The sequence below is a fragment of the Papio anubis genome, chromosome 4 (assembly GCF_008728515.1).
Source record: "Papio anubis isolate 15944 chromosome 4, Panubis1.0, whole genome shotgun sequence".
Taxonomy (NCBI): domain Eukaryota; kingdom Metazoa; phylum Chordata; class Mammalia; order Primates; family Cercopithecidae; genus Papio; species Papio anubis.
In genome coordinates, this window is record NC_044979.1 from 117,646,170 (window position 1) to 117,660,057 (window position 13,888).

The window sequence follows — 13,888 nt, forward strand, 5'->3', positions numbered from 1 at the left end:
ACCATCTTAAAGACAGGGGAGTGGCAGGACAATAGGATCAAAGAAAAAAGAGGAAATCGGCAGTAAGACATGAACAAAAACCTCTGTGATATGAATAAGTTCAAAGGAAAATCCTGTGCCTTGCGATAAACCTTTTAGCAACATTGTTTCATCCTATCACATGGGGATAAACCTTGGACAATACCTAGCTTTCCTAGGCAGAGGTCCCTGCGACCTTTGACCTTGGACAATACCTAGCTTTCCTAGGCAGAGGTCCCTGCGACCTTTGGCCGAGTACGTGTCTCTGGGTAGTTGAGATTAAGAGAATGGTGATAACTTTTAACCAGCAAGCTACCTTCAGGCATTTGTTTAACAAAGACACATCCTGCACAGCCCAAAATCCATTAAACCTTGAGTCACCGCAACACATGTCTCTTGCAAGGACAAGGTTGGCGGTAGGGTCACAGATTAACAGCATTTCAAATACAGAACAAAATGGAGTCTCTTATGTCTACTTCTTTCTATATAGACACAGTAACAGGCTGATCTCTCTTCCTTTTCCCCACAATGGTTGGTGTTTTTTATTAGGAAAAAGTTATAGAAATTAGTTTTTTGTTTAATTAAAGTTATAGTTATGGCTTGAGGAATAGGGGGGTTTAGTTAGTTGATGTTTGGTGGTTGTAGAGTTGTAATTGTTCTAATATTGCTTATTTTAAGGCTAGTGTTTGTTTAGTTGATAGAGAAAAAGGGAGAAAAATCCCGTGGCAATGAGAACCTAGTTTATTTTTTAATTGTAGGACTGCATGATTTCACTCTTGCCTGGCATCACCTTAGGTCTTATTTATAATTTGGTGTCTTATTGTCATAAAGAGTATGTCCTGGCCAGGCTTGATGGCTCACGCCTATAATCCCAGCACTTTGGGAGGCTGAGGCAGGCAAATTGCTTGAGCCAGGAGTTCGAGAGCAGCCTTTGCAACAGGGTGAAACCCTGTCTCTACAAAAAATTAGCCAGGCATGGTGGTATGCGCATGTAGTCCCAGCTACTCAGGAGGCTGAGGCAGAAGGATCACTTGAGCCCAGGAGGGAGAGGTTGCAGTGAGCTGAGATTGCAGCCATTGCACTCCAGCCTGGGCGACAAAGTGAGACCCTGTCTCAAAAAAAAAAAAAAAAGAGTCTGTTCTGTCAGTCTTATAATCTCTATTTTAACATTAATGCTGGTTAGTTGTGCCTAAACTGTGAAAGGGAGGGGGTATAATGAGGCATACCTGACCTTGAGTCCCATTATGGCCGGGAACTTTATTTTTTAAAGGTTTTTCTGGGTCCCCTTCGCCAAGAGGGGATTTGTTTAGTTGGTTGGGGGGGGTTTAGGATTTTATTTTTAGTTTACAGGTTCTATCTACCTCACCTACTAGGTTGTTCACGAAAGTGTGCAAATACCTTATTTATCTCCAAATCCCTCCCCCAGCACACAGCCAGGTACAAATAGTGCAGTTTTCATTAGGAAAATAAAGAGCAGACTCACCCTCCTTCACTCGTTCAGTATTACAGATTTTCCTTTGCATTTCACCTTGGCTTCTTACAATTAACTACCTGTCAGGTCAGATGCTACCCATCACCCCGAGGTCCCCCGACACTGACCCTACTCTGCTCTCTATTCCCCGGCTGTCCCCTACTTCAGCCTCTAGTGACTTCTCACTTTCAGTAGCACTCTCCCAACATCCCATCCTTCAGTCTGTTTCCTACTTGTTCCCAATCAGCATTTCCAAAGAAGAGTATACAGCCTGCTGGGAAAGCTCTGGATTTTCCTACAACCTGCATCTGAAGTAATGCTATGCCAAGCCTGGTCTGCAGCCTGCTGTCACTTGGCCCATCGTTACCTGCCTATTTCACAATGAGACAAGTACAGACACTGAGAGGAAGCTTCTGGCAACTTCAGCATTTGCCATCGCTGTGACATCGCAGCACAGATTGGGAGAATTTGCTTCCTCAGGCAAGGTCAGGGCAGTTTGGATGCCGAGGAGCTCTGTGGCCAGCCACACAAGGCACCAGCTGGAACTGTGCTTAGTAGGACTGCGTGCCCCACAGCTTAAAAGAACAAAGCTCTTTCGCTGCAGGTATCCTGATGGTCCCTGATCTGGTCACCGCAGTCTGGCCTGCCCCCTATGTCATTTGATCCCAGATTCTCCCACCAGGGTCTGCTCACTATCCCTGGTCTTCTTCTAGCCTTTGCCAAGCTGTTGCCCCTCCCAATCCCTTTCTATGTCTGTGAACAGATTCTCTTTTCAGGACCCTCTTTCTTGAAGCCTACTTTTAAAAAAATGACCTCTGCCTCTTTTAACGCGCATATTTTCACCATTTTTTCCAGCCAAAATGCACCAAGCACATGCTGAGAATCAAAGTGCCAGGCAGTCACTGTGAATGCCTCTTGGATGCCCTGCCCTCTGACTGTCATCCCCTTTCCTTTCTGGGTGATTGGCCCCTAAATGGTAGGCCACGTATTCTCCTTACATCCCAGCACCAGCACAGGGTTTATTCAAATTAGGTACACAGGAAAGTTTTATTATACACATTGGAAGGAGTTTTTCATCAATTGCTTTGCCAGCATTTGAACATCATTTGTTCTCTTTGGGGGAATTACACATTTCTCTTAAAATCCTACCCAGACTTTTTTTTTTTAAACAGCCTCCCTTTTCCTGGATAGAACGGGTGTTGAATCACAAATGCTGAGCTCTTGCTGCAGGGCGATGGGAAGCATGGGTTTCACTGGGCCGGTAGAGCCCTAAGTCAGCGAGCTGACCTTGGCAAGGACAGTGTAGTTCCCATACTCCAGGGTGTGGCTCGGAAGGATGAGGGTCTGTCTGCGAGTGTCCACAGCAGCAGGGAAGGAGACAGGCAGCCCTTCAGAGTCCATCAAGTTCCAGATGTAAGACAGACCATGGGAAATATCACAGAAGACTGCAGCTTCAAACGTTACCCCCAGCCTCACAGGCTGAGACCTCCATATCTAAGTATCAAGAAGAGAAGATGTCTCATTAAAATGTCCACCACATCTAATGTACTGGTAACTTACCTGAAACTTAGTTTTAACTGTAGATCTCCAATTATTTGTTTGCATAATCACAAAATGGTATTCTTAGGGCTGGGCTTTAGAAAACACCGGAATAAATATTACATCTATTTTACAGACAAATATAAAAAGTTAAAAAAAAAACTAAAATAATAAGTAAATATTTATATACTCATGAGAAAAAACTTCCTATGCAGAAAATTAATGGAAAAATAGCAAAGATATCTGATATTTGATTACATAAAAAATTTAAGCTTCCAAATGTCAAAAATATAAACGTTATGCTCCTGGATTTTGGTACGTATGTATATATATGTGTGTATATACATTTTTTAAATCAATATAATAAGAAAATCATTTGCAGTATACACAACAGATGTTTGCTTTCCCTATTTTTTTCTTCACTGAAATATTCTTAAGTCATTCTCAGAAATCATGACATTTAACCCTTAAGTACTAAATATAATCTCTAAAAACTAAGGGAATTTTCCTACATAAACACAATACTACTATCTCACCTTAAAAATTAACAACAATTTCTTAATATAATCTAAACCTAGTTCATAATCAAATTTCCCTTATTGTTTCCAAAACATACCTTTGTGCAATTGTTTGATTTGAGATGCACAAAAGATCTTTGGTTAAAAAAAAAAAAAAAAAAGGAGAGAGGAGAAAAAAGTTTTCTTATCAACTAGAACTATGAGGTTTCCTAAACTACAGTTTGGGCAGGAAAATAAGCATAAATGCTTAATTCTTTCCCTTAATTACCAACATTCAGAGTAAGAAGTTGGGGCAGTAGTTACTTTCAAAGGTGACCAATATGTTACTTGTGTCTGCCTGCTTGGTGGGAACAGGAGAAGCTTCTCTTTCAGCATAATTATTTTTAAAATATTAGCATTATTCATTCAATTGTAGACGTTATCTTTTAGATGCTCCAAGTAGCCCGTCTAGGACCTAGGGCCCTCTCCTTGGCCTGGCTGTGGCAACCTTCTGATACGACCCTACTAGTCTTTGAAAGTGATGTTTGTTGCACTATTCTTTCTACTTTTATTTATGCTTTAAAATTTCCATAATAAAGAATTTTAAATGTAAATAGTAGCTGATACATATATAAAAAGCATATTTGCTCACTTTAATAAGCCAATGAGGACAAGGTTATGGGGGAAAATATTAGTGTCTACCCATCCACACCCCTTATCCCTCCCAGTCACTCTGTCTTTCTGAAGCTCCTCCACACCACCTACTTTGGGCTGGATCCAGATTTCACCTCAAGCATGGAGAAGCAAGCCAGGCTAGGGGTCCTCAGGATGGAGTCTCTGCCTGGCCAGGGAGCCTCCACCCTGGGGCAGACACTGAGTTCAGGGTCTCCCCCTGGAGGGCTTTTTTTTTTTTTTTTTTTTCTTTTCTGAAGTTTCTATAAAAATTGGAAAGGGAAGCCCGGACGCAGTGACTCACGCCTGTAATCCCTGCACTTTGGGAGGCCGAGGCGGTTGGATCATGAGGTCAAGATATCGAGATCAAGACCATCCTGGCTAACATGGTGAAACCCTGTCTCTACTAAAAATACAAAAAATTAGCTGGGCGTTGTGGCAGGTGCCTGTAGTCCCAGCTACTTGGGAGGCTGAGGCAGGAGAATGGCGTGAACACAGGAGGCGGAGCTTGCAGTGAGCCGAGATCGCACTACTGCACTCCAGCCTGGGAGACAGAGTGAGACTCCATCTCAAAAAAAAAAAAAAATTCGGAAAGGGAAAAACCTGGAGGCAGCTGAGAAATGGGATTTTAAGAAATCTTGGTGCTCATTACAAATGAAAGTTCACGGGCTACCCTCTTTGGGTCCCCTCCCATTGTATGGGAGCTCTGTTTTCACTCTATTAAATCTTGCAACTGCACTCTCCTCTGGTCTGTGTTTGTTCTGGCTTGAGCTGAGTTTTCGCTCACCGTCCACCACTGCGGTTTGCCGCCACCACTGCGGTTTGCTGCCGTGGCAGATCCGCTGCTGACTTCCATCCCTCCAGATCCGGCAGGGTGTCCGCTGTGCTCCTGATCCACCCGGTGCCCATTGCCTCTCCCGATTGGGCTAGAAGCTTGCCATTGTTCCTGCATGGCTAAGTGCCCGGGTTCGTCCTAATGGAGCTGAACACTAGTCACTGGGTTCCACGGTTCTCTTCTGTGACCCACGGCTTCTAATAGAGCTATAACACTCACGGCATGGCCCAAGATTCCATTCCTTGGAATCTGTGAGGCCAAGAACCTCAGGTCAGAGAACACATGGCTTGCCACCATCTTGGAAGCGGGCCGCCACCATCTTGGAAGTGGCCCCGCCACCATCTTGTGACCTCTGGGAGCAGGGATCCCCAGTAACATTTGGCGACCACGAAGGGACCTCCAAAGCGGTAATATTGGACCACTTTCGCTTGCTATTCTGTCCTGTCCTTCCTTAGAATTGGAGGAAAATACCAGGCACCTATCGGCCAGTTAAAAACGATTAGCGTGGCCGCTGGACTTAAGACTCAGGTGTGAGGCTGTCTGGGGAAGGGCTTTCTAACAACCCCCAACCCTTCTGGGGTGGGAGCCTTCATCTGCCTAGAACCAGCTTTCGCTTTCAATTTTCCTGGGGAAGCCGAGGGCCGACTAGAGGCAGAAAGCTGTCGTCCCAAACTCCCGGCATTAGCTGGTTGAGATCATGGCGCAGCCAGAAGTCTCTACTCAACAGTCGCCCATGTGTGCTCCCCTACCTTTCCTTCTGACCCATACCTCCTGGGTCCCGACCACGACTTTCTTGAAAGCATAGCCCCAAAATTCTCCTTACCTCTGAATCTACTTCCTCTGATCCCTGCCTCCTAGGTACTAACGGTTCAGACTTTCATTTCCTCTAGCAAGTTGTATCTCCAAAGGGATCTAAGGAAGCTCTACGCTGCATCCTTAGGCATGTAGGCTATAAACCCAGGGAGTCTTGTCCCTGGTGTCCCTCCCGATTTAGGTATATAGCTCTCGACGTGGGCAGTTATGTGGGACCTGTTCCCCAGCACCCCTGCCAGGGCCCCAAGTTTGTAATGGCTAAGAGAAGGAGAGAGAGAGAGAGACAGAGAGGAGAGAGAGACAGACAGAGAGGAAGAGAGAGACAGACAGAGAGGACAGAGAGAGAGAGAGGAGGAAGGGAGTCGAAGAGAGAAATAAAGAGAAAGAAATAGTAAAAAAAACAGGGTTCCCTATTCCTTTAAAAGAAAGGGTAAATTTAGAACCTGTAATTGATAATTGAAGGTCTTCTCCCATGACCCTGTAACACTCCAATACCACCTTGTTGTCAGTGTAAACAAGGGCGTAGCCTGAAAACACTGAGACCACTGACAACCTGTAGCCTTCCTCTCAAAAATCCTTAACCCAGTAACCCATGGATGGGCCAAATGCATTCAGTCGGTAGCGGTAACTGCTTTGCTAAAAGTAGAAAAATAACCTTTAGAGGAAACCTCATTGTAAGCACACCTCACCAGTTCAGAATTATTCTAAGTCAAAAAAAGCAAAAGTAGCTTACTAACTCAAAAATCTTAAAGTATGGGGCTAGTTTGTTAGAGAAAAGCAATTTAACATTCACCACTGATAATTCCCTTAACCCAGCAGATTTCCTTACAGGGGATTTAAATCTCAATTACCATACAAAGGTCCGACCAGACCTAGGAGGAACACCCTTCAGGACAGGACTATAGAGGGTTCCTTCTAGGTGATTGAGAAAAAACCACAATGGGTATTCAGTAATTGATAGGAGACTCTTGTGGAAGCAGAGTTAGAAAAATTGCCTAATAATTGGTCTCTTAAAACATGGGAGCTGTTTGCACTCAGCAAAGCCTTAAAGTACCTACAGAATCAAAAAGACTATCTCAATCCTGACTCAAAAGTGAAGTGCCATATGTACAAACTTTCTTTTCATTAAGTGACAACTGGCAATTATGTAAAAAGTGTGATTTATGCCCTACAGAAAGCCTTCAGAGTCTACCTGCCTAACCAAGCATCCCCCCAACTCCTTCCCCAACTAATAAGGACTCTGCTTCAACCCAAACAGTCCAAAAGGAGATAGACAAAGGGGTAAACAATGAACCAAAGAGTGCCAATATTCCCCAATTATGCCCCCTCCAAGCAGTGGGAGGAGGAAAATTTGGCCCAGCCAGAGAGCATGTACCTTTTTCTCTCTCAGACTTGAAGCAAATTAAAAATAGACCTAGGTAAATTCTCAGATAACCCTGATGGCTATATTGATGTTTTACAAGGGTTAGGACAATCCTTTGATCTGACATGGAGAGATATAATGTTACTGCTAAATCAGACACAAGTCCCAAATGAGAGAAGTGCTACCATAACAGCAACCTGAGAGTTTGGCGCTCTCTGGTATCTAAGTCAGGTCAATGATACGATGATAACAGAGGAAAGAACAATTCCCCACAGGCCAGCAGGCAGTTCCCAGTGTAGACCCTCACTGGGACACAGAATCAGGACATGGAGATTGGTGCCACAGACATTTGCTAACTTGTGTGCTAGAAGGACTAAGGAAAACTAGGAATAAGTCTATGAATTATTCAATGATATCCACTGTAACACAGGGAAAGGAAGAAAATCCTACTGCCTTTCTGGAGAGACTAAGGGAGGCATTGAGGAAGCATACCTCCCTGTCACTTGACTCTACTGAAGGTCAACTAATCTTAAAGGATAAATTTATCACTCAGTCAGCTGCAGACATTAGGAAAAAAACTTAAAAAGTCTGCCTTAGGCCCAGAGCAAAACTTAGAAACCCTATTAAACTTGGCAACCTTGGTTTTTTTGTAATAGACATCAGGAGGAGCAGGCGGAATGGGACAAATGGGATAAAAAAAGGCCACCGCTTTAGTCATGACCCTCAGGCAAGCAGACTTTGGAGGTTCTGGAAAAGGGAAAAACTGGGCAAATCGAATGCCTAATAGGGCTTGCTTCCTGTGCAGTCTACAAGGACACTTTAAAATGATTGTCCAAATAGAAATAAGCCGCCCCCTGGTCCATGCCCCTTATGTCAAGGGAATCACTGGAAGGCCCACTGCCCCAGGGGCGAAGGTCCTCTGAGTCAGAAGCCACTAACCAGATGATCCAGCAGCAGGACTGAGGGTGCCCAAGGCAAGTGCCAGCCCATGCCATCACCCTCACAGACCCCCAGGTATGCTTGACCATTGAGGGCCAGGAAGTTAACTGTCTCCTGAACACTGGCACGGCCTTCTCAGTCTTCCTCTCCTGTCCTGGACAACTGTCCTCCAGATCTGTCACTATCCGAGGAGTCCTAGGACAGCCAGTCACTAGATACTTCTCCCAGCCACTAAGCTGTGACTGGGGAACTTTACTCTTTTCACATGCTTTTCTAATTATGCCTGAAAGCCCCACTCCTTTGTTAGGGAGAGACATTCTAGCAAAAGCAGGGGCCATTATACACCTGAACAGAGGAGAAGGAACACCCGTTTGTTGTCCCTGGCTTGAGGAAGGAATTAATCCTGAAGTCTGGGCAACAGAAGAACAATATGGATGAGCAAAGAATGCCCGTCCTGTTCAAGTTAAACTAAAGGATTCCACCTCCTTTTCCTACCAAAGGCAGTACCCCCTTAGACCCGAGGCCCAACAAGGAATCCAAAAGATTGTTAAGGACCTAAAAGCCCAAGGCCTAGTAAAACCATGCAATAGCCCCTTCAATACTCCAGTTTTAGGAGTACAGAAACCCAACGGACAGTGGAGGTTAGTGCAAGATATCGGGATTATCAATGAGGCCGTTGTCCCTCTATATCCAGCGGTACCTAACCCCTATACTCTGCTTTCCCAAATACCAGAGGAAGCAGAGTGGTTTACAGTCCTGAACCTTAAGGATGCCTTTTTCTGCATCTGTGTACATCCTGACTCTCAATTCTTGTTTGCCTTTGAAGATCCTTTGAACCCAATGTCTCAACTCACCTGGACTGTTTTACCCCAAGGGTTCAGGGATAGCCCCCATCTGTTTGGCCAGGCATTAGCCAAGACTTGAGCCAGTTCTCATACCTGGACACTCTTGTCCTTTGGTACGTGGATGATTTACTTCTAGCCACCCATTCAGAAACCTTGTGCCATCAAGCCACCCGAGTGCTCTTAAATTTCCTCATCACCTGTGGCTACAAGGTTTCCAAACCAAAGGCTCAGCTCTGCTCACAGCAGGTTAAATACTTAGGGCTAAAATTATCCAAAGGCACCAGGGCCCTCAGTGAGGAACGTGTCCAGCCTATACTGGCTTATCCTCATCCCAAAACCCTAAAGCAAGTAAGAGGGTTCCTTGGCGTAACAGGTTTCTGCTGAATATGGATTCCCACGTACGCAAAAATAGCCAGACCATTATATACACTAATTAAGGAAACTCAGAAAGCCAATACCCATTTAGTAAGATGGACACCTGAAGCAGAAGTGGCTTTCCAGGCCCTAATGAAGGCCCCAACCCAAGCCCCAGTGTTAAACTTGCCAATGGGGCAAGACTTTTCTTTATATGTCACAGAAAAAGACAGGAATAGCCCTAGGAGTCCTTACACAGGTCCGAGGGATGAGCTTGCAACCCATGGCATACCTGAGTAGGGAAATTGATGTAGTGGCAAAGGGTTGGCCTCATTGTTTATGGGTAGTGGCAGCAGTAGCAGTCTTAGTATCTGAAGCAGTTAAAATAATACAGGGAATACATCTTACTGTGTGGAATCTCATGACGTGAACAGCATACTCAATGCTAAAGGAGACCTGTGGTTGTCAGACAACCATGAGGAAAGTAACTAAAATCATAAATCCCCATGGCCCTCCCTTGTCATATTTTTCTCTTTACTGTTCTCTTACCGCCTTTCACTCTCACTGCACCCCCTCCATGCCACTGTACGAGCAGTAGCTCCCCTTACCAAGAGTTTCTATGGAGAATGTGGCTTCTTGGAAATATTGATGCTCCATTGTATAGGAGTTTAAGGGAAACCCCACCGTCACCACCCACACCCATATGCCCCACAACTGCTATAACTCTGCCACTCTTTGCATGCATGCAAATACTCATTATTGGACAGGGAAAATGATTAATCCTGGTTGTCCTGGAGGACTTGGAGCCACTGTCTGTTGGACTTACTTCACCCACACCAGTATGTCTGATGGGGGTGGAGTTCAAGATCAGGCAAGAGAAAAACATGTAAAGGAAGTAATCTCTCAACTGACCCTGGTACATAGTACCCCTAGACCCTACAAAGGACTAGATCTCTCAAAACTACATGAAACCCTCTGTACCCATACTCACCTGGTAAGCCTATTTAATACCACCGTCACTGGGCTCCATGAGGTCTAGGCCCAAAACCTTACTAACTGTTGGATGTGCCTCCCCCTGCACTTTAGGCCAACATTTCAATCCCTGTACCTGACCAATGGAACAACTTCAGCACAGAAATAAACACCACTTCTGTTTTAGTAGGACCTCTTGTTTCCAATCTGGAAATAACTCATACCTCAAACCTCACCTACGTAAAATTTAGCGATACTATAGACACAACCAACTCCCAATGCATCAGGTGGGTAACTCCTCCCACACAAATAGTCAGCCTACCCTCAGGAATATTTTTTTTCTGTGGTACCTCAGCCTATCATTGTTTGAATGGCTCTTCAGAATCTATGTGCTTCCTTTCGTTCTTAGTGCCCCCTATGACCATTTACACTGAACAAGATTTATACAAATATGTCGTAACTAAGCCCTGCAACAAAAGAGTACCCATTCTTCCTTTTGTTATCAGAGCAGGAGTGCTAGGCAGACTAGGTATTGGTGTTGGCGGTATCACAACCTCTACTCAGTTCTACTACAAACTCTCTCAAGAACTAAATGGTAACATGGAACGGGTCGCCAACTCCCTGGTCACCTTGCAAGATCAACTTAACTCCCTAGCAGCAGTAGGCCTTCAAAATCAAAGAGCTTTAGACTTGCTAACTGCTGAAAGAGGGGGAACCTGTTTATTTTTAGGGGAAGAATGCCGTTATTATGTTAATCAATCTGGAATCGTCACCAAGAAAGTTAAAGAAATTTGAGATCGAATACAACGTAGAGCAGAGGAGCTTCAAAACACTGGACCCTGGGGCCTCCTCAGCCAATGGATGCCCTGGATTCTCCCATTAGGTCCTCTTGCAGCTGTAATATTGTTACTCCTCTTTGGACCCTGTATCTTTACCTCCTTGTTAAGTTTGGCTCTTCCAGAATTGAAGCTGTAAAGCTATAAATTGTTCTTCAAATGGAGCCCCAGATACAGTCCATGACTAAGATCTACTGTGGATCCCTGGACCAGCCTGCTAGCCCATGCTCCAATGTTAATGACATCGAAGGCACCCCTCCCAGGGAAATCTCAACTGCACAACCCCTACTATGCCCCAGTTCAGCAGGAAGGAGTTAGAGCAGTCGTCGGCCAGCCTCCCCAACAGCACTTGGGTTTTCCTGTTGCGAGGGGTAACTAAGAGACAGGACTGGCTGGATTTCTTAGGCCGACTAAGAATCCCTAAGCCTAGCTGGGAAGGTGACTGCATCCACCTTTAAACACGGGGCTTGCAACTTAGCTCACACCTGACCAATTAGGTAGTAAAGAGAGCTCACTAAAGGTAAAGAAATAGCCAATCACCTATTGCCTGAGAGCACAGTGGGAGGGACAGTGATTGGGACATAAACTCAGGCATTTGAGCTGGCAAGGGCTACCTTCTTTGGGTCCCCTCCCTTTGTATGGGAGTTCTGTTTTCACTCTATTAAATCTTGCAACAGCAAAAAAAAAAAGAAAAAGTTAGTTTACTTTTGACATTATTTAAGTGACTTTAGTTATCATTAAAATTACTTTTCAATTACTTTTTATTGTTTCTATTCTGAATATGATATCACTCTAAGATTTGCCACAAAACTGCCCAGACTTATATGGGTTATAGCAAATTTTAATACTAGGATGCCAACTTTTAGCTCATTCATAATAATAAACATTAAAAAATACGAAATGCCTAGTGAGAGTGAGAGTTGGCCCCTCAGTGCCAACATATGTGAGCTGCTACAAGAACATCTCTAGGCTTGTCAAGATTCCGGGAAAGGCATTGTGTCCTTCAATTCTATAACTTGTAGTAATTATTCCTGTGAAGAGGCCATACACTTGCAGAACAATGTATAGAGAGTATAATTGCCAAGTTATTTGTAGTGATAGAAAACTGGAAGCTTAGCCAGGCACAGTGGCTCACCGCACATTGGGAGGGAGGCCAAGGCGGGCAGATTGCCTGAAGTCAGAAGTTCAAGACCAGCCTGACCAACGTGGCAAAACCCTGTCTCTACTAAAAATACAAAATTAGCCGGCTGTGGTGGGGGGCACCTGTAATCCCAGCTACTTGAGAGGCTGAGGCAGGAGAATCGCTTGAACCCAGGAGGTGGAGGTTGCAGTGAGCTGAGATCATGCCATTGCACTCCAGCCTGGGCAACAAGAGCAAAACTCCCTCTCAAATAATAATAATAATAGTAATAATAATAATAATCAGAAGAAGAAGAAAGAAAACTGGAAACAACAAATTGTGCAACCAGAGGACATTATAAAATGATGTATAATTCATATACATAAGATTTAACATTAGGACACCATTAAAATCATGTAATCGAAAGACTGCTTAATAACAAAAGAAAATGCTCACACTGCAACCCAGGTTTGTGACAAACACACATACCACATATAAAAAGCCTTAGAAAAATACTGAAAATAAACACAGCAGACAAAAGTGGCTATTGCCTACTGCCTGGATTTCAGATGGTTGCATTTTTTTCCCTTATACTTTTGGAAAACACGTAAAATGAAAAATGACTGGGTAGGGTCCTTCAGGTCTGTAAACCCAGAACTTTGGGAGGCCAAGACAGGTGGGTCACTTGAGGCCAGGAGTTTGAGACCAGCCTGGCCAATATGGCAAAACCCCGTCTCTACTGAAAATATAAAAATTAGCTAGGCATGGTGGTGCACACCTGTAATCCCAACTACTTGGGAGGCTGAGGCAGGAGAATCACTTGAAGCCAGGAGGCAGAGGTTATAGTGAGCCGAGATCATGCCACTGCATTCCAACCTGGGCAACAGAGTTCCCCCGCTTTCCACCAAAAAAAAAAGAAAAAACGAAATTATCAATATTGTTTTCTGTGTTTTACAGATAAGAAAATAAAAATAAAAATGTTTTACAGATGAAAAACTCAAGAAAACCACTCTGTCCCGTTTCCTAACAGCAGAGTCAGGACAGGAGCCAGAGCTCTCCTGCCTGGAGTCTGTGCTTTTTTCCTGCTGTGCCTTTTGCTTTAGTCCCTTTGCAGTTTGGGTCCATCTCTCACACCCAGAGAACACGTTCCCCCAGCACGCAGACCTCCTCAACAGTGTAGGTGCTCACTGGTCTAAAGGTGCGCAGGGGTCTTGCCTGTGTGAGGGCCAGGACCCTCTCCAGAATGCCCTGGGCACTTGGTCTCTGCATGCTGATCTCCACCAGCACCCTCTGGGGGCTGACCTCTTGGGGTCAGATGCCATAGAAAGCATTTTAGCAAATGCAGCTCAGTCACGCATTTTAATTACCGTGTGTCATTTGAGCTCCTTTGCCCTGAAAAGGAAAATCTGCTCTAAATCACAGGCCTCGAAGGAATTAAAGAAATAAAAAAGCAACCCTATTTTTTCTAACCCAGAATAGGTGTTCAACAGATAACCGATCATGTCCTTTCATTTTGGTGTTATATATTCTCAAATGTTTCATTCTCCTGAAAATGCTACAGTTCTTAGCACAATCCAAAAAAAAAGAAAGAAAGAAAAGAAAAAAAAAGAAAAA

The 13,888-nt window shown here is 44.3% G+C and overlaps 1 protein-coding gene across 1 annotated transcript in view; it reads right to left on the reverse strand.

The window, feature by feature from the left end:
* PKD1L1 (polycystin 1 like 1, transient receptor potential channel interacting) overlaps window positions 1-13,888 on the reverse strand; it is a 216,094-nt gene that overhangs the window by 127,776 nt on the left and 74,430 nt on the right. The window contains 1 exon segment of the mRNA XM_031665407.1: window positions 2,777-2,983. Within this exon segment, the coding sequence (XP_031521267.1) occupies window positions 2,777-2,983 (207 nt within the window).